Genomic DNA, 20750 nt, shown 5'->3' with positions numbered 1-20750 from the left:
TTAAATCCTGGCACTACTCATCCTCTGACTTTTTCTCTTAGATTTTTGTCTAATCTCCTCAACTAGGAAATCTTTGAGAAGAGGGATCAAGTCTTTTCCTTCCTTCCTTCCTTCCTTCCCTTCCTTCACAATTGGGGTTAAGTGACTTGCCCAGGATTATACAGCTAGTAAGTACCTGAGGCTAAATTTGAACTCAGGTCTTTCTAACTTCAGGGCTGGTCCTCTTTCCACTGTGCCACCTGGTTGTCCCCTTACATTTTGTTATGTCATCCATTGTGCCTAATGTAGTGAAGAGCATACAGTAAGTGCTTAATAGATGATGGATTGGTTACTTCTTTCATTTAAATCTCAGGTGCTGTTTCTCAGTCCCTCCACCAAAATAAAAAGGAAGGACTTTGAATGCCAAGCAAAGGAGTTTGAAATTGGGAACGTTAAGATGATCAATACTTTCTATTTCTGGTTATAATCATCTCTGAAGAATTACACCTTTTATAGCATTTGAAAATTTGCAAGATAATTTCCTCCCAACTACTCTTGGTTGGCTATTAAGGGACAGGTGTTACATGTGTTATTATTATCACCATTTTTATAGATGAGGAAACTGAGGCTCAATGAGGTTAAGTGATTGGTTCAGGATCACACAGCCCTTGAGTGCCCAAAATAAGATTCCAGCTCAGATGCTTTGACTGTAGGACTAATATTCCATCCATCAGGTTGCAATAAATTATATGCTGTGGTTTTCCATTCCTACCCTTCCCTATCCCCATATCCCAAATTTGGGATTGCTTCAGGGTGTCCTAAAAATCTCAGTGACATCTTAGGCTGTTGTAACTTAAAACTATTAAAGCTTAAGACTGCAAAGATCCCAATTTCTTTGTCTTTGCAGCCCCCGCCCCCACCCCTGTCAAGCTCAATGCCCTATCTCGGGACATACTAAGGTGCTTAGTCAGTATTCATTGAAAGTCTAGGGAACTGCTAAAAGAATTATGGTCCGTGAATGTAAGGGAACAATCCTGCACCATAAGAAATGCCGACTATGAAGAATACAGAGAAGCATGCGAAGACTTACATGAATTAATACAAAGTGAAACCAGTAGAATCGGGAAACGATATACAAAATGACTACAACAATCTAAATGAAAAAATCATAACAATTAAACAAGTCTATGAAATTCAGAAGACCAAATGACCCCAAGGAAGAGATTTTTAGAATTCACCCCCCTCTCTTCTCTTCCGGGGGGATGGGGCAGGGGAGCTTCTGGATGAGGAACATTGCATAAAATAGCAAACTTGGTTGATGGGCTGATTAGTTTTGCTGAACTTAAAAAACCTTTTTTGTTCTCTGAGAGGTGATATGAGAATACATGTCGGGAAATGAATGTGATATTAAAACAAAAAATATCAATAAAAAAACTTGTCTGTTTACTGAGTTGTCTAATTCCTCCAGCACCAAACAAGTTTCCTCCTCACCCCAGGGACGTTATCTGGAACGACTGCTTCCTCGCCCCCACTCCCACACTTGATGAGTCAGTTCCAGCAGCTGCCTAAACAGCAAGGCCAAAGGAGAGATTTCAAGGATCCCAGGGGAGTCATTGGGCCAGGACAGGTTCTGGGTTTTGTGGACTGGCTGAGAACTGGACTGTTTGTCAGAAAACACAAAAGGAAAGCCCAGCACCACCACATGTCCACATACGATGATGAGTAAGATGTGAACCCTGATGTTATGATAACAGCAGGTCCCACCTCCACAGGTTTACAAAGGGCTCCTTTTTCTCAACAGAGCTATAATTGTTATTACGAGGCCCAGGGACAAGTTCATTTGTAGGGCTTGTGGGAGACAGAAAGCCCAGAGTGTTGCTGAGTAGATTCAATGGCTGCCAACCCCAGGGATCCCACATGTCATGGATAATCCAGCCCAGCAGGAGAACCAGTAAAATAGTGATCAAATTTGGGCCCCGGATGAGGAGTATAAGAGCAATAGGATTCTTGTTGAGATGGGAGGGGGGGGGCGGCAGAGCATCAGCCCAAGACTGGAAAAGGTAAGAAAAAAAAGCAGGATCATCAGAGAACTCAGAGGAAAGAAATGAGCTTCTCTTCCCCCCCCCCCCTTCCCTTTCATGTCATTGCCCTGGGACAGAATCCAGTTGTTCCGTCTTAGTTATATCTCTTCTTCTCAACAAACCTGTGAGTTATTTGCTACAAGCATTATATCCATTTTACAAATAAGGAAGCGGGGGCTCCTGGGTTATGTAAAGCCTCTCAGGGACTGTCTCATCTCCTTTCATTCACTGATCCAAGAACCTTATTCGTGAGATGACATACCTAGTTTGTCCCTTTGATTGATTCTGAAATTTTATTAATGAAGCTTTTCACCTGGAAAAAAGGATTGAGACATAGAGTGCCTTGTCAATCACATTCTTTGGAACTGGGTGTACCAGTCACTCCATTTACAAATGCAAAGTATTGGGGCAGCTAGGTGGTGCAGTAGATAGAACACCAGCCCTGAAGTCAGGAGGACCTGCGTTCAAATCTGGCCTCAGATATGTAACACTTTCTGGCTGGGTGACCCTGGGCAAGTCACTTAACCCCAGTTGCCTCAAAAAACAAATGCAAAATATTTTTGATGAGTTAGAAGCAACAAGACTTGCTTTGGGCCAAGGGAAAGGAGAGTCTGAATTGGGAATGTGAGGGACTTGGATAAACAGGGCTGGGTTTCAGAGGAAGGAGCCGAGTTCTGTTTTAGCCACAGTAAATTTGAAACCTTATGGAGCATCCAGATGGAGCTGTCCAATGGAAGACCGGACACATGGCCCTGTGTCTTCCATAGGAGGCAATTCACAAAGATTTGTTGAGAGATCAGAGATCAAGAGAGAGGTAAGGGCTGGATGTGATGCTTTGATCTGCTTAATGATTAAAGCCGGATCTAAGGGAGCCTATAAGAAAAGGGTAGGGGGAGATAAACAGAGATTGAGAAGGGGAGAAAAAGAGGAAGGGAGACAGAGGAGGGGCCCTGGATGGAGGCTTGGGGGCAGCTCAGCAAAGGGGCCTGGATGAAGATTCAAGAGCAGTCAGAGAGAAAGAAAACCGAGAGAGGATGGCAGTTTTAGAGGAGAGCGATTGAAAGTCTGGACTCTATCCACTCTGGTCAGTCCTCCTCCTTCCCCCTGCCACTCACTGTAATGTCTCAGGCCCTCCCCAGGCTGTTGTCCTTCTGGTCCCTCCCCAGGCTGTCGTCCTGGGCCCTCCCCAATGCCATCCTGGTCCCTGGGCTGCAGGAGGGGCCGGGTCCATCACCAAGCTGAAGCCTTCAGAGGGAGGGCGGGGATGGGGAGTAGGGACCGGGAGAGTTTCTCCATCCAAACATCCTGATTCTAGGAAAAACGGATCGTGAAGGCTTAGGAGAAAAGGAAAGGAACAAACACGCGCGAGCACACACACACAACTCTTGGCTCGGAACATGGGTTCACCAAACATTCTGATGAGTTCAGCACAAGTTGAATCAGAAACACATGGACCTCGTTTTCTTGAAATATGCCTGGTTTGAGAACGTGGGCCTGGGAGGAGAGAGGGGGTGGGAGAGCAGCAGGGAGGAGGCTTGGCAGGGAGCAGAGCATCCAAGCCTCCAGGCCCCAGGCCAGTTCCAGATGTCGGAGGCGGCCTGTGTGAGCCACCCCTGGCTTCCCTATGTCACTGTCTTCTGGGGAGGTGTAAAAACAAGGCCAGGGGTGAGTGTGGGGGTTTCCTGGGCCCGAGATGGAGGCAGAGACTGGGAGAGTCTCAGAGCTTCTCAGAGGGTCAGACAAGCTTCCATGATTAGAGCAGCGAGCGATCCCAGAAGCCTTCAAGGGCAACCCTTATTTCACAGATGGGGAAACTGAGTCCAGGGACCGCCATGATTTGCCTAAAATCACACAGCTGGTGAGGTGATTCAGTCCAATTCAGTTTGACAAGCATTTATTAAATATGTGGAAATAAAGCAAAAATAACCCTTGCTCTAGAGAAGCTGATTTTCAGTTGCAGTGGGGGGACACATGCCTCAAAGTACAAACAGAGTCCTTTCAAGAGGGAAGAAGATAATACTTGGGACGATGCAGAAAAGGCCATCGAAGAGAGGAAGCAGTCCCTGAGCTGTGCAAGCCTAGTCATGTAACACAGGATGAGTTCAAGGCCCAGACACAGCCAATGTTTGAGCCAAGGTCACACAGCAAGTTATGTGCCAGACCTTGAATGCTCTCTTGCCTCCCGATCCATCCCTACTGACTCTGGGTGGACCCAGAAAAGCAGAACATCATGACTGCTCCATCTGGGCTAGGAATCCCTTAGCCCCAGGACTTTCTCGGTAATGCAAGCAGGGGAAGTTAAGAGTCCTGGCAAGTGTTTTGTTATTAAGGGCAGAGAACCTCTTTTAATCTCTGAGAGTCCGAATGCCCGGGCTCTTCCTTACCGCATGGGTGACCCTGGGCAGGTCATTTTCTCTCCCCATATCCCAGTATATTTCTTTATATAATAAAGACTGGAGCAGGGCTAGTTCTTGACGTGAACTCTGTGGATCAATTTCAGGGAAGTTGTGAACTTGGATGGAACAAAAAATGACATCTTTTTTTTATCTACCGCTAACTGAAATTTAGCATTTCCTTCCATTATGAACGTAAATAGCCCAACATAATTCTGGGAAGAGATCCCCTGGCTTCCACAGACTGATCGTCCAAAGGTCCAGGACACAAAAAAGGTGAAAAATCTCTGGGCCAGATGAGATGATAATATCTCAGAAGATATTATCCTAAATGTTTTTATCTCCATTTTACATGTTAAGAGACAGAGAGAGGCTTCTACTCCAAGTCTCTCTTGACTCTAACACTCAAGTGCTTCCCAATCCATCCCAGGCCATTTCCAATGAGTCGGTAATCATATTGTACCCATTTTTTAGGTCTGGGAGCGGAAGCCGAGCAGGAAGGGTGTCGTTTCTATAAGAAAGAGCACCCTTTGGGGCCCAGGCATCCAGCTTGTTATGATAAGACCAGAGAGTCTTAGAAAAGCACACTCTGAAGCAGCCTCTGCTTTCCTTTCTCTTTATTTCACAATGTACTTGGGTGTGGTGAGAGAGCAGATATTTGGATAAGTTGAGAAATGCCAAAATGGCAGACCTGGGTCACCGGGAGGACAGTCAGAGGGTACATCCAGTCTCTGACACACTTTTAGGTTGTGTGACTCTCCACAAGTCATTCAGCCCACTTCCCCGGATCTCAGTTTTCTACTCTGTAAAATGGGAATCATACCCTGCCCACCACTAACATGGCCCATCCCATTGTGAGGGAGCTGCTTGATATCAAGCATATCTTGTATATCAAGTACCTTACATATCAAGTATATCTCCACCTGGAAAAATCAGAACCGCTATGGTTAGAAAACAGGGATACTTATCCAACGTCCCAATACGGTACATAGCAAACAGTTGGCACTTAATGCTTGCCAAACGGCTCTAACTGACATGATTCGTCTCTGAGAATGTCAGTGTGGTGCACTGGAAAAAAACCCGGACCAGCTGGCTCGGTCACTTTTTGCAGTGGAATAGCCGAAGGCTTGCTCTTCCGAGCCCGAGTTTCTATTGCTATAAGATGAGATCGACGGTCTTCAATCTGCCCAGCCCACTCTGCTGATTGTTGTGAAATCCCATTCAGGACCATCCTTTGTAAACTGCCAGATGCTGGAAGATTAGAAAAGCTCAGAAAGGTGCAGGCTCCCTCTAATCCGGTGCCCCCATTTCACAGATAGGGAAGCTAAAGAGATTGGTCCAAAATCAAACGGGTAACAAGAGCTGGAGTCAAGACTCAGAACCCAGAAGCCCTACCTCAAGAGCCAGTGTTCTTTTCACTGTGGCCCCCTGCTCTGAGTCCAGTGCTGAGCCTGGAGTCAGAAACACTTGAGTTCAATCCTGTCTCAGACACATGAGTTGTATGACACTGGTCAAGTCACATACCTTTTGTCTACCTCAGTTTCCTCCTCTACAAAATGGACATAATCTTATAGGTTTGTTATGAGGATCAAATGATCCCCACTAGGATGCCCTCACATTCATCTTGACCAAATGTCATTGATTTGGGTAAAATGAGAGAATTGGACTAGAAAATCTCAAAGACTTCTCATCTCTAAGTCTTCATTTATTTCTTTTGTGTTCTAAGTTCCCTACCAGCTTGTACATTCTGTTCCCTAACATATTGTGCTTTCAGAAGCCGATGCCAAGATCAGATCAGTGCAAAGTGACTCCATTCCCATCTTTCTCTGAGTGTGAGGTGGTATGATGTCATGGCTAGAAGACTGAACTCAGAGTCAGGATTGGTGGAGGATTCTGAGGTTTCCAAGACCTCTTCCAGCTCGAGATCTGTTATCCTGTGACCTGAGTTTGAGGCTTGCCTCTGACACATATTAACTGTGCGATCCTAGATAAGTCACCAAATCATGGCGTCCTCGGCTTACAATGGTAGAGGACGTATCTTCACAGCAATTCCCTGGCCTGGTGAAATCTCACGTTCAGATGAAAAGCACCAGCCAGACAGATTGAGTTAAGATGAGTTGTACAGATGGTTTACAAAGCCTTGGACAAAGTCTGTTTAAGGGCCTGAGGGTCAGAGAGGCCAGAATCGCTGAAGAACAGGGCCCGGCTCCGTCACTTTCTGCTGTGGGACAACCGAGGATGTGCTGAGTTTCTTTTGCTGTAAAATGAGGTTGACAGTCTCTGACCCCACTCACCTCTGCTTAAGGAAAAGATGACAGAGGCAGGCTAAAGACCAAAAATTAGGTCAAGAGTTGACTAAATGGCCAGACCCAAAGAGGGAGGCAGTTAGGGGGGTGCCATAGTAAATAGAGCGCTAGATCTGGAATCAGGAGGATTCATTTTTCTGAGTTTAAATCTAGCCTCAGAAACTTAGCTGTGTGACTCTGGACAAGTAATTAACCCTGTCTGTCTCAGTTTCTTCATCTGCAAAACAAGCTGGAGAAGGAAATGACAAACCACTCCAGGATCTTTGCCAAGAAAACCCCAAATGATGACACAGAGAGTTGGACACAACTGAAAAGTGACTAAACAACAGCTAATCAAGGGATCTACAATGGAATGTCCCAGAGACCTATGCTTCATCCTGAGTAGTTTTGTACTTTTTGCTTGAATAAGGGCATAAGTAATAAAAATAATAATAGCTAGAATTTATAAAGTGTTTCAGAGTTTTCAAAGAATTTTGCATAAATTATACCATTTAATTCTCACTACTCTGGGAAATAAGTACTTTTATTATCCCCATTTTACAAATAAGGAAACTGAGGCAAACAGAATTAAGTAATTTTCCCAGGGTCACATAACCAAGACGTACATGAAGCATGACTTGAATTCAGATCTTCCTGACTCCGTGTCTAGCACTTGACTCACTGCGCCACATTTGTCATATTTGCATAAAATTGAATTGAAACTATGGTAGTCTAGAGAAGAGAAGATTCTGGGCACAAATAGTAGCTGTTTTCAACCATTTAACAGACTGTCATGTGGAATATATTTTTTTTTTCCTGAGGCAATTAGGATTAAATGAGTTGTCCACAGTCACACAGCCAGGAAGTGTTAAGTGTCTGAGACTAGATTTGAACTCAGATCCTCCTGACTTCAGGGCTAGTTCTCTATCCATTGCCCCACCTAGCTGCTCCTGGAATAGATTCTATTCCCAATGCCAACACGCCAGTTCAGGTCTTCATCATGACTTGACTGAGTGATTGCAATGGTATCCTAATACATCTTTCCAGCTGCACATCCAGGTCTTTCTCTGCTCCAATTTATCCTGAAAATTCTTTTACAAGCTCGTCACTGCCCAGCTTTTTCTCCTGGTCTTCTGTCCCAGTGCCCTAGAGGCAATCATTGGTCTCCTGAATGTGCCTTTTAGCTGACATCAAACCATTAATGACTTTTCCTGGAGTCTAGCCCTTTCAATTCTTAGTGTACCTACTTGGACTGTCATCTTATCCCTTTTCACCATCTTGAACATAAGCACAGCACAAATGACTTTGTCTAAAGCTTTGCAAAATCTGGGCAGATTATAAGCAGAACATTCCCTCTATCCATCAGTCAAGTGTTTTAGGTCAGCTTGTCCCCAGTGCCTGGAATGCCCTTTTCACTAATTCATGAGGTCATGGAGTCAAAGGTTTAGAGAAAGAAAGCTTCCTCAAGGCTGCCAAGCCTCTTTTATAAAGGGAACGTGCATGTGCTTTGTGATAATTTTGCTTCTTTCAATGATCTCTGCATTCAGAGTCAGTCGATAAATATATGTTGTGTGCCACTTCTGAGCCAGGCATTGTGCTAACTGCTGGGGACTCAAAGAAAGGTCTGACAATTTCTGCCCTAGAAGAGCTCACGCTTTAATGGGGGAAGACAATCTGATGGGGTGGGGAGAGAGAATAGTCATCACCAGGGTGTGGTGAGTCCTACAGCTGAGGCAGGAAATGACCTTAAGAAGTGAGTTGAATTCATCTTTAAAAATGATGAGTTTTGGGAAATCATGAAATCTAGGAGATCAGCCAAGTGGAAAATGATGAACACTCTTTGTTGTTAAGCTCTTATTAAGCTCCTACCATGTACAGAACCATGTAAGCAGGGCTAAGAGAGACACTAATGTGAAATAATATATAATCCCTTCACTCAGGGAGATCACAAAATAATAGAAAGCTACAGGGGCAGATAGGTAGTGCAGTGGATAGAGCATCAGCCCTGAAATCAGGAGGACCTGAGTTCAAATCTGGTCTCAGACACTTAACATTCCCTAGCTGTGTGACCCTGGGCAAGTCACTTGACCCCAACTGCCTCAGGGGGAAAAAAAGAAAGCTACAGCACAGCCCATATCAAAGTATTTATAATAATATAACAGTGACTCAGTGAGAGGCAAACAAAATGATGGGAATTTGGGGGGAGGAGGTTATTTGAACTGGGCCTCAAAGGATGGATGGGAAGGAAGTTGATAGTTTCGAGTTAGCATGACATTCTATATAGGGAACAGTCTGAGCAAAGGCAAGGAGGTGGGAGAATGTGGGATGTAGACAGGTGATTGTAAACTGGTCACTTTAGCTGGAGCAGAGAAGACTGAGATAAGAACTAAAATGTATTTGCTAGCAGAGGGAATAAAAGATGGGACAAAAACAAGATACATTGTGGAGGTAAAGTCAACAAACTTTGACAACTGACAGGAAACTTTTGTAGGAGGGTCATGAGGTAATCAGCTGACAAAAGACAGAAACAAAACAATCCTTCCCCTCGGGAAGCTTACCCCATAGAGGAGGCACACATATGTTTATGCACCCACATACTTAATGTATATTTGTAAATATACGTCAAACACATTAAGAACAGATCCAAGATGTCCTGGACTCAGACTTAGCAAATACCTGAGTTCAAATCCTATCTTAGCTACTTACTCACTGCGTGACCCTAGGCAAATCATTTTGCCTCCAAGGGCCTCTGTTTCCTCTAGCGGTAAAATGGAACTATCTCCTAATCTCATAGGACAGATCAGTTTAAGAATGGGGCTCCATTGATTATTCCACTCCCTTAAAATTGGTTTTTGTTAGGGAGGAACACCTCTCCATTCAATCAGTCAGAACCAAATGTGAAAAGGACCTGTATATCTTCTCAAATCAATCAAAGTCATAGTGTGAGGACTGTAGTTATGCCCTAAGGAATTTATATGCAGTTGTTGTTCAGTCACGTTTTTCAGTCATGATTAACTCTTCATGAATCCATTTGGGGTTTTCTTGGCCACACACTGCAGTGGTTGGCCATTTCCTTTTCCAACTCATTTTATAGATGAGGAAATTGAGGCAAACAGGATTAAGTGACTTTCTCAGGATCACTCTGCTGGAAGAAGCTGAGTGGATCTGAGGGAAGACTCTGGAAACAAAGAAATTAGAATAAACTTGGAGCAAAGGTGAGGTCCAACACAGCTCCAAGGGACAAGGGGAGCCTTGAGCTATGGTAAATAGGAAGACATTAAGGGGAGTCATCAGTTCTACAAGCATCTTGAAGCAGACCTTAGCTGAAAGCAATCCCAAGAAAAGACCAGTCTGCCCCTGCTTTTCCCTCCAGGTGTCTATCTATTCACAGACATTAGAACATAATTTGTGGTTTTATTCCCCAAATAGTTCTAGGAAAGTGAATTTTGCCTCATTCACAAAGAAGCCAAGGGTTAACGAGAAAACGATGGAATTGTTGTCGTTCACCTTCTGTTTCAAAAAGGACCAGGGATATCACTGGTGACATCTTGGCTTTCCTGTGAATTGGATTTAAGTGACGCATCAGCCTCATTCTGCCTTCCATGGACTTCCAGTGGTGAGACAAAAGTCAGGATGACTAGAGATGGCCTAGAATGCCACAGATGACTTGGACAAACTTTGAACCACTCCACGATGCTCGCTTTAGCCATCTGCATGGCCAGTGGATCAAACTGTTCTCACCCACCCATTCCACGGGAGGAAGTCTTCACATGCTTGGGGTCAATATTCCCCTGTGAGTTAGCCAGAATTGTGGAGTTAGGTAGGGAGCTCGATCTCTATCTAAATGTTAGGAATTTGCCGAATTAGGGGATTAAAGCAACTGTGACCGAACTTAGAACTTTTCATCTAAAATGAATTCCACAAAGATAGAGAGGAAGGAACCAAGTGGATTTTTGGGACTATTATACTGAATCCCCTAAGCTTAAAATGTACTCATTATTATAACTCTTTCATTTATTAAGTATCTGCTATTAAAATTCCTCATTTCTCTGGTTCAACTTGACAATATAGACAGTGAAATCATTATTCTCATTTTACAGATGGGGAAACAGGCTCATAAATGGAAAGTGACTTATCCAGGGACAAGTGGTAGAGCCAAATCTCAGATTCGGTTTCTCTGAAAGTCGAGTCCTTTCCACTGGATCCCATGGCCTCCTCTTAAATCTGGGGAAATCCATCTTTAGCCAAGACCATTCCTCAGGAAAAGTATCGAAGAGGTTCAGGTAGAGATGGTTGAGAGAGGTTGGAAGCCAAAAGCAGGGAAAGAAGGAAACTTTGTGCTGGGAGGCTACCTCCCTAGAGAAATCATTTTTACTGCATTCTACCGTTTACAAACCACTGTTTTTATAGGAACTCCGTGAAGCAGGGAATGTAAATATTATTATTCCTTTTTGCAGATGGAGAAACTCATATGATAAGGCTCAGAGAGTCATAGGGTGATTCAAGGTCACAGGCTTAGTAAAAGCCAGAGCTGGAATTGGAGACATAGTCCTCTTGACTCTAGTGAATTTTTCCCCCTGGGAATAATATTAAAATTTTTTTTTACCCAAATGCTGATATATGTGTATATGCTTATATGAACATATACACACATACATATTTAATTCTTGTGCTCTCCTCCCTTCTAGACCAATGAAAAGAGTTCCACATATCACAGGTTCCAGACTTTACAGCCTCTAAAACCTTAAGCACATGCTGTAAATGAGTTTTTCCATCAGGAGAAAACCAAGGTAGGGAAAAGGGCCAGCAAAGATGATAGAGGAAGAGGAGGAAGCTATACAACCCAACTCCCCCCTCCGTCAACAAAGACGTAGGAAAAGCATCAGAGTTGTGACTGGGAAACGAAAAGAAAAATCACAATGAGTTCTCTTTCTAGACCTGGTCAACATAGGCAGATAGAGATCTGTGGACACCATAGAAGGGTTTTATTAGAAGGGTTCCCCGTCCAGTATCTTTTACACTGTCAATGAACTGGGTCCGCTGGCTGTGTATGATCCATCAATCAATCAATCGACATTTATTAAATGTTAACTATATGCCAGACACTAAGCTAAGTCCTAGGGACGCAAAAAAGAGGCAAATGACAGATCTTGCCATCAGAGAGCTTACAATTTAAGACAACATGGGCCAAAAAATGCCCTAGATCCAGTAGAGATGGCTCTGATAACGTGAAAGGTCTAGGAAGAGGAGTCAAGTGCCAGCTCTATGGTTTGTATCCTTGTCTGGGATGAAGAGCCAATGAGGACTGAAGAGAGGCTGTCTAGGGAAAGGAATAATTGTGGACCTGAGGTAGGCTAACAGTGAGAAGAGAATCCACAGCAGCTGGGTGACTATGACCTCTGAACAGCATCTTATAGTCAGCCCTCAGCCCAGCCCAAGTTCTGCAGCTAAGGAAGGGAGCTCAGATTAAGGGGAACCTGCAGTTCTGTCACCCTGGACCTACAAAGCCTTCCAGTGACCGAGAAAGGCTAGGGCCTGTAGTAGGCGATTGGAACCCCAATCAAATAAAACAACTTTCATGATGCTCAGACTACAACCAGAGTCAAGAGTTTGCAAAGCTCAGACCAAGAGGCCAGCAACCGGATTTTGCCCCGGATCAGCGTCCACTGAAAAGTCAAAGTTCTGCAGTCCCCGCTGCTTCTAAGATTCTTGAAGAACACGGAATTCATTCCCCAACAAAAGCAGCAGCAAAAAATCCAAATTAGGACTGAACAAGGCCCAGGTGTTCCCACTGGAAGTGTGTAGAATCTGGCTCTAAGACAAAATTCTATATGGGGAAATAAGGCTGAAACAATGAGCAAACAAACAAACAAAAAGACAACTATTATCAAGAACTATTATGCTCAGAAATATCCAAAGACACACACCCATAAGAAGGAATGATTCCAAAACATCTATAATAAAAGTCTTAAAACTACATAGCTTTGATACATGATCAATTAGAATTTCTGAAATAAAGGTAAGCTTTTAAAATGATTTTCTAAATGATATGAGACAACTAGAGGGAAAAATTAGGAAAAAAAAAACCATGATATCTTTGGAGGAAAGACTCAGAAGAACTGACAGTTTGGCATAAAGGGTAAAAATCCTTATCCAAACAACAGATTCCTTGAAAATGAGAATGGACTAAACAGAAATGAGTATTATTTGTGTCTTTTTCTCCAACTCACCCTCCACGAGACAAGAAGATATATTAAAACAAAATGAAAAGTGTTAAAAAACTAGAAGAAAGTGTAAAGCATCTCAAAGAAAAAAAAAAAAAGGCAACTGCTCCTCGCCCCCAAAGACCTGGAAGAGTGACCAAGGAGAGATAATTTAATAGTCAAAGGACTGATTCTGTAGATGGTAAAATGGACAGAACACTAGGCCTGGAGTCAGGAAGATTTGAATTCAAATCCAGCCCCAGATAATATATTAGCTATTTGACTCTGGACAAGGTCTTTAATCTCAGTTTACCTTGTTTTCCTCAATTGTAAAGTGGGGATAATAAAAAATTTCTGTCTTGTAGAATTGTTGTGAAAGTTGAATGAGATATTTGAAAAGTTCTTAGAAAGTATCTGAACATAGTAAGCACTTAACAAATGTTTATTACTTCCTTCCTATCCAAAAATCATGAGCAGGAGGGTAAAAGAGCTTGTACATGATATTTCAAGCAATAATAATAATAACAACTTTACCAGATCTCTTAAAAACAAAAGGGGAAAGTGAAAACAGAATCTACTGGTTGAAAGAAATTCCAAAATGAAAACTCTCAGAAGTGTCACAATCCAAATCCAGACCTTCCAGGGAAAAGAGAAATTTTTTTTTATCATTTTAATTATTTAAAAAGAAAAGGGAGGGGACAAGAAATACATTAGGGAGGGAAATGTTGGGAGAATTTATTATCTCATATAATCAGAGTGAATAAGTAGAAGATGATATAAATGAGGAAGCAGGAGTGGGGGTAACAGGTAAAATTTAAATGTGACTGACATCTGAACTGGGCAAAAGAAGGTAGAATCTTCACAGAGTTGGGTGTAGAAATATACTTAACTCAATAAGGAATCAGGAGGGTATGGGAAGAGGGGAGAGAGGAGGAGAAAGAATGGATAGGGACAAATTCAGGAAGGATTGGTCACAGCAAAACAAACTCTAACCTTGAAGGGTGGATTGTGAAGAAGAATTTTTTAAAGGGAAACCTTTAATTAAAATCAGAGCAAAGAAAGAGAAAAAGAGTCAGAGATTAGAAGCAAATCACATCGAGCATAAAACATTAAAAAAATGCTTGAATACATTCCTCTCTTTCTACCATCTGCTTTAGAAAGAGGAGGGAGGGAACAAAGAGAGGAAAAAGTACAAGAGGATGAGTTGGAGGGAAATATATAATTAACAATCATGACTGTGAATGTCAGTGGTATGCATTCATTCAGAGAATGGAAGAGAATAGCAGGTTAGACCTCAGAACAGAATCCAACAATACATCATTTACAAGAAATACATTTGAAATATAAGAATTTATAGAATTTAAATTAGGGGATAGAGCAAAATCTTTTATGGTTTCTCTGAACTAAAAAAGTCAAGTATTGTAAACATGATCTCAAATAAGGTAACAGCAAAAATAGTCTTCAATAAAAGAAATGAACCCGAAAACTACATTGTGTTAAAAGGTAATAGATATTGAATAAAATATAATATACATACCAAATGTCAAAAATGTAAATATTTAAAGGAAAAACTAAATGAGTTGCATGGAGAAATGTACAATAAAACTATAATAATAGAGGATTTCAGTATACCTCTTTCAGACTTAGACAAATCTAGCAAAAAATAAAAAAAGGAAATTATGGACAAAAATAGATTTTAAAAATATTTATTGAAAATTGAAAGGACTGTATATATTATTTCTCAGCTATTTATGGTTCTTGTATTAACAATGCCCATGAATTAGGCTGTTAAAATATCAAAAAGCATATGTCAAAAAGCAGAAATCTTAAACTCATCTTTTGTTGACACAATACAATAAAATTGTATTGAGAAGAAAAAAATTCTTCAATGAAAAAAGAAATAAAAAGTAATTAGAGACTAAATAACTTAACCTGAAAAATCATAAAACAATAGACAATTTCATTAAAAATGACAACAATGAGACAATACAGCAAAAAGTTTTAGATGAAGCTTCCTAATATATGTCTAATATATATCTTTAAATGCTTTCATCAGCAAAAGAGAACAACAGATCAACAAATTGGATAATCAAGTTTAAAAACCGGAAAAACCAACAACTTTTCTTTAAAAGCCATTTAAACACCAACACAGAAATTTTGAAAATCAAAGAGGAAATTAGAAAAAATTGCAAACAAAAACATCCTTTGATTTAGTAAAAGAAATAACAATGGATTTTAAAAACGTAATAAAGCAGATGATCCATTATATAATTTGATTTAAGGAATAAGAGAGATCAACGAGACCCAGGCAACCACCATCACCACTACCACCACATACACACACACACACACACACACACACACACACACACTCTATCTATCTATCTATCTATCTATCTATCTATCTTCACTTAGTTTATACTAAACATCAGTAAACATCTTAGTAGTGACTCACCTTGACACAACAAGGGGCAGGATCAGCATCTTCAGCATCCTCATCAGCAGCTCTCCAGGGAACTGGAAGTAACTAACTTCCTAGAAGCACAAGAAGAAACATGAGTTTCTAGCAGGCCCTCATTCACTTGTGTGTAATGCTGTTATAAGTATCACAATCTTTCCATGGGGAAGAGGCCATTCTCTGGAGGCCTCAAGGGCAGTAAAAACAAAACAAACAAACAAACAAACAAACAACAACAACAACAAAAAAAAACCCTGAGTCTAGAGGTGAGGGTTTCTGGGCTCTCATCCCTGTTTTGCCCTGATTTGCTGTGTGACATTGGGCAAATCATTCCTGAGTTTTGCTTTCCTCACATTAAAAAAGGGAGATTGGAAAAGATAGTGTTTTTCTGAAAGGCAGTTGGGGTTAAGTGACTTGTTCAGGGTCACTCAGCTAGTAAGGAAAGTGTCTGAAGCCAAATTTGAACTCAGATCCTCCTGACTCCAGGCCCAGGGCTCTACCCACGATGCCATCTGGCTGTCCTGAAAACATAGTCTTTTAAAATTGCTTTTGGTTATTTGATTCATCTCTGTTCCCAGGTCTGTACCTTGATGACCTTCTCAGTCATCTGATTAACTCCATTCTACAGGCAGGGAAACAGAGACAAAGTTTTGCCTAAGACTGCCTAGCTGAGTAATCCTGGAGCTAAGATTAATTTCTGATCTCCTGAATCCCAGTACCATCCAACCCTATTTTACAGATAGAGAAACTGAGTCCCAGACAGAGAGATTGTCTTATTCAGAGGCACAAAATGACTTGGTGGCAGAACTGAGACCAGAACCCAGATTTTCTAATTCCTAGCCTCCTGCTTTTTCTATCACGTGGTGAGAAAAAAGCAAGTTAAAATAAAAACACACTGTTGTACAAGGCATGTTATAACATCTTTTTTACATTTAGCTTTTTAGCAGTCAAGTAAGATTATTCTCATCTTACATATGGGGAAACTGAGGCTCAGAAAGGGGAAGTCATGATTTTTATAGAATCTCAGAGCTAGAAGACTTAGAATATATAGTAAGAAAGACATTTAGAAAGGGAGTAGAACCCAGTGGTTGGAGACCTGGCCTCAGAGTTTAGGAAGAGCTGGATTCAGATCCTGTCTTTGCTACGTACTGGTTATATAAAACTGTGTCCCAGAAAACTTTGTAAAATGATAAATTGAAGAGCAGGTGCCAATCTGCATTGGTGGAGGGAGTTTCCTCGGCAGGAATTCTTTATGACAGAGAAATCCCAGGTCTAGTCTCTCCCAAAATTGTAACAATAATGATAGTAATAATAACTACAATGTTCACTGATATCAATAGAGGGTTTCAAGGTATACAAAGGGATTCAATCAATTAATCAAAAAAAAAACCCATTTATTTCTTTGCTATGAAATCTCATTTTATCTGACAATAACCCAGTGAGGTTCCTGATATACTGATTGATTCTTATTCGTGATATACTGATTCTTATTCCTGATTTTATACTGATTCTTATTCCTGACACATTGATTCTCATTCCTGACATATTGATTCTTATTCCTGACACATTGATTCTCATTCCTGACATACTGATTTTTATTCCTGACACATTGATTCTTATTCCTGACACATTGATTCTTATCCCTGATATACTGATTCTTATTCCTGATTTTATACTGATTCTTATTCCTGACACATTGATTCTCATTCCTGATATACTGATTCTTATTCCTGACATATTGATTCTTATTCCTGACACATTGATTCTTATTCCTGACACATTGATTCTTATTCCTGACACATTGATTCTTATCCCTGATATACTGATTCTTATTCCTGATGATATACTGATTCTTATTCTTAACTTGGGGCTTAGAGAAGAGCTCATACAGCTAGCATCAGGGGCAGAAGCCAATGTGGAGAGTTGAATTCAAATCCGAGGAGCAGAATTCATCTGGTCTTGGGAGTCATTTTCCAGACTGTGGCCCCGAGCCTGAGCCCGGGGCCCGGAAGGGTCAGAGCTGGAGGGATGCGCTGTATCCATCCTTGCAGTCTGCCCCGTCCCTACGAGAGTATTGTTTAAGGAGGGAGGAGGTCCAGGGCTCTAGTTCCTGGCTGAGGTATCAGACGGCCACTGGGGGATTCTATTTCAAAGGGAGACATGAGCTCCCTGGCTCCTGCCAAGTGCTTGTTCTACAGTCCACATCCTTCCTGCTATCTCTCTGGCTCGGGAACTGTGGGCCCATCCAAACAGATGGAGAGGGAAGCTCAGACGAGGAGGGCCCCCCGAACTGGGCCTGGAACACACAGTTTGTTCCTTAGCAGCCAATACATGTCTAGTCCTGTGTTAATTAATGGGGAGAGGGCCTTGAGCGGGGGCTGGAAGGGACCTCAGAAACCACAAAGCCCATTCTCTATAGGAAGCAACTGCTGCTTCTACGAGGGAAGTGACTTGCTCTAAGCTCCAAAGTTAATGAAGACCTCAGCCAGTAGCTAGGTGGTGCAGTGAATAGGGTGCTAGACTTGGAATCGGCAAAAATCTGAGTTCAAATCCAGCCTCAGATACTTACTAGCTGGGAGACACTGGGCTAGTCACTTAATCCTTGATTTTCCTCAGTTTGCTCATCTGTAAAATGAGCTGGGAAAGGAAATGGCCAGCCACTCCGGCATCTTTGCCAACAAACTCCAGATGGGGTCACAGAGAGCTGGACGTGACTGAAACGACTGAACAGCAACCTCTGGGAGACGGCAGTGCAGGCCATGTGAGGACAGATGGAAGGAACTGAGAATATTTAAGGTGGAGAAGAGAAGGGCTCAGGGCCCTTATGGGACCATCTTCCAGAATGGGAAGGACTGGTCTCTAGCAAATTAGCCTTGTTCTGCTTGGCCCCAGAGGGAGACTGGGGGAACGGCTGAAGAGACAAAATTATGCTCGAGATCAGGACGGACTTCCTTATGGTTCAAGCTGTGTCCAGAGGGACGCTGGTGTTGGGGAAGAAATGCAGCTTTTTGCAAGCAGAGTTCATTCTCTGTATTTGTGTCTATGGTGCCTGGCACATAGTCAGTGCTTAATAAATGCTTCTTAATTGATTGGTTTGTATCACTTTTTGCAGGAGGTTTTCCTGTGAAAGAAAAGGGGGGGGTCTTGCAGCCCCACCCCCAAGATCACCTTCAATATGCTTTGTATATTTCTCTCTATGTTCACACATCTCCCTCATTAAGTTGTCTTTATATTTGTTCCCTCAGAATCTAGCATACTGCCCGGCACATAGTAGGCGCTTAATACCTCCAGCCTGATTGACTGGACGGCCTCAAAAAGTCAAGATGTGCCTTCCCAGGTCTGATGTTCTCATTTCTGTCAGCTCCGAGCCCTGATCCTCAGAGCTCAGAGCCCCTTCCCAGCTCACCCACTTTCTTAAACTATGATGCCCAGAACTGGGCACAGTAATGCCGAGGAGGTCTGCCCATCTCCCGTTCCGGGACACCAGACTTCGCTTAATGCCCTCCAGGTTGAAGGAATGGGTGTCTAACAGTAGAGACTATTTTTGCCTCAGTGAGTTGGGGGAAAAGGTATATGGAGAGACAGAGGCTCCCTGAACCACCCCTGCCCCGGGTTGCTATTGTTGCATGGGCAGGCTCTCCCAGCCCCCTAAGGACTGGCCTTTTGTGCTGAACAGGAAGGTCCAGGATATGGCAAAGTTTTCTGTGACCCGAGTTGGCATCTAGCCTTTGATGCTCCTTAGATTTACCCTGGGAAAGTCAGTTAGTTTCTCTGAACCTCAGTTTTTTTCCTCTGCAAAATGGGCATTATAATCTTTGGATAGAGCTTTGAACCAAAGAGAAAGGAGTAATTATAATTGGAAAAGGAAGTGGAAGAGAGAGAAACAGAAACAGAGACAGAGTGAGAGAAAGAGAGACAAAGACAGACATAGAGAGAGAGAGAAAGAGAGACAGAGACAGAGTGAGAGAAAGAGAGACAAAGACAGAGAGAGAGAGAGAGAGAGAGAGAGAGAGAGAGAGAGAGAGAGAGAGAGAGAGACAAAAAGAGACAGAGGGACAGAGAGAGAGAGACAGAGAGAGAAAGAAATAGGGGTGCCACAGACTGGTATCTACCAGATATCCAAGGATTCTTAGGGAGGCCTTTTAGGCCTCAGGTTTATGGGAACAATGGAACCAAACAACCCAGAATGGGAAGACCTGGATGGGTTAAGATCTGTACCTGTGGAAGGAATGACTACATCCATATATCACCCTGACCTTAGAGTCAGGAGAGAGCTGAGTTCTGATCCCATCTCTCATGGGGATGAACAATGTGACATTTCCTCAGTTTCTTCATCTGCCAAATGGGGATATCAATACTGATTCTAATGTCCGCACCAGGTTATCACTCAGATTCAATGGAAAAAATGGGTATTATTATGGAAGTATTATTATTATTATTACTTTCATTATTCAATTAGCTTCAATTCAGTAAGTATCTTTGAGCACCTACTGTGTGCCAGGCCCTGTGCCGAGATTTCGGGGGACGGGGAAGGAGGGTCACAAGAAGCATCCCGGGGTGAACATAGACGATGATCTGAGGATGTGGAGACTGTGGCCACACACAGAGAGTGAGGGGAAGAAAGGTCTTGAGTTCAAGGTGGCCCGTGAGCCGTGTCTGGAAGAAAGCTGGGGATTCTAGGAGGGGAGGCAGGGGAACACGTGGGCTCCGGGGCCGGGGTCTGGGAGGTTCAGCCTGTGCATAGAGTGGAGGGACTGACCTGGGGCGAGAGGTGCCGGGTCCTCAGGAAGAAGCCCAGGAGGCAGCCTATGATGACAGACAGAACGGACAGGATAAGCAAGCCATTCCTCCGGCACACGTCCTTCACCCGAGCCAGCAGAGCATCCCAAGCCAGGGCCATGGTGCCCTCTGCCCCGGAGGCAGGGTCCTGGCGTGGGCTCAGCCTCCCATGGAGCCGTCCTCCCGCTCCGGACTTCCCGGGCCGACCGGGGTCTGGGAGGAACAGCTCCAAGCTCCCGGGCTGCTTAGCCTGTGAGGTCACCCATCCCCCCCAGCCCGGCCCCACAAGGGCTCCCTCCAGCTTTATTACTGCTCCAAATGAATGCCCACAATCCTATTATCAAGTACATCATTAAGAGCCTGGGAGCAGCTTAGGGAGCCCTGGGAAATTAGAGTAAAGCCCAGAAGGGTGCCAGAGGCATTGGCTGGGAGAGATGCAACCGATGACCCGCAGTTTCCTTTCTGGGCTCTCGGTTCTAGGAATCCCGGATGCAAAAGCAGAGAGTCCCCTCTCTAAAAGAGGGCAAAGGGGCTTGGAGGGTGGGACCGACTTCGAAAGGCCCGGGGATTCC

At 43.0% G+C, this 20750-nt stretch overlaps 1 protein-coding gene across 1 annotated transcript in view; it reads right to left on the bottom strand.

The window, feature by feature from the left end:
• Positions 1-20531, bottom strand: part of SLC1A7 (solute carrier family 1 member 7) — a 69839-nt gene extending 49308 nt beyond the window's left edge. Inside the window, 3 exon segments of the mRNA XM_051999672.1 lie at positions 15397-15476; positions 20159-20449; positions 20451-20531. Coding sequence (XP_051855632.1) covers positions 15397-15476; positions 20159-20449; positions 20451-20531 — 452 coding nt within the window.
• Positions 20532-20750: the final 219 nt, after the last annotated feature.

The sequence above is a fragment of the Antechinus flavipes genome, chromosome 4 (assembly GCF_016432865.1).
Source record: "Antechinus flavipes isolate AdamAnt ecotype Samford, QLD, Australia chromosome 4, AdamAnt_v2, whole genome shotgun sequence".
In the NCBI taxonomy this organism is placed as follows: domain Eukaryota; kingdom Metazoa; phylum Chordata; class Mammalia; order Dasyuromorphia; family Dasyuridae; genus Antechinus; species Antechinus flavipes.
The sequence above is the reverse complement of the archived record's forward strand: the minus strand, read 5'-3'. Positions and strand labels throughout refer to the sequence as shown.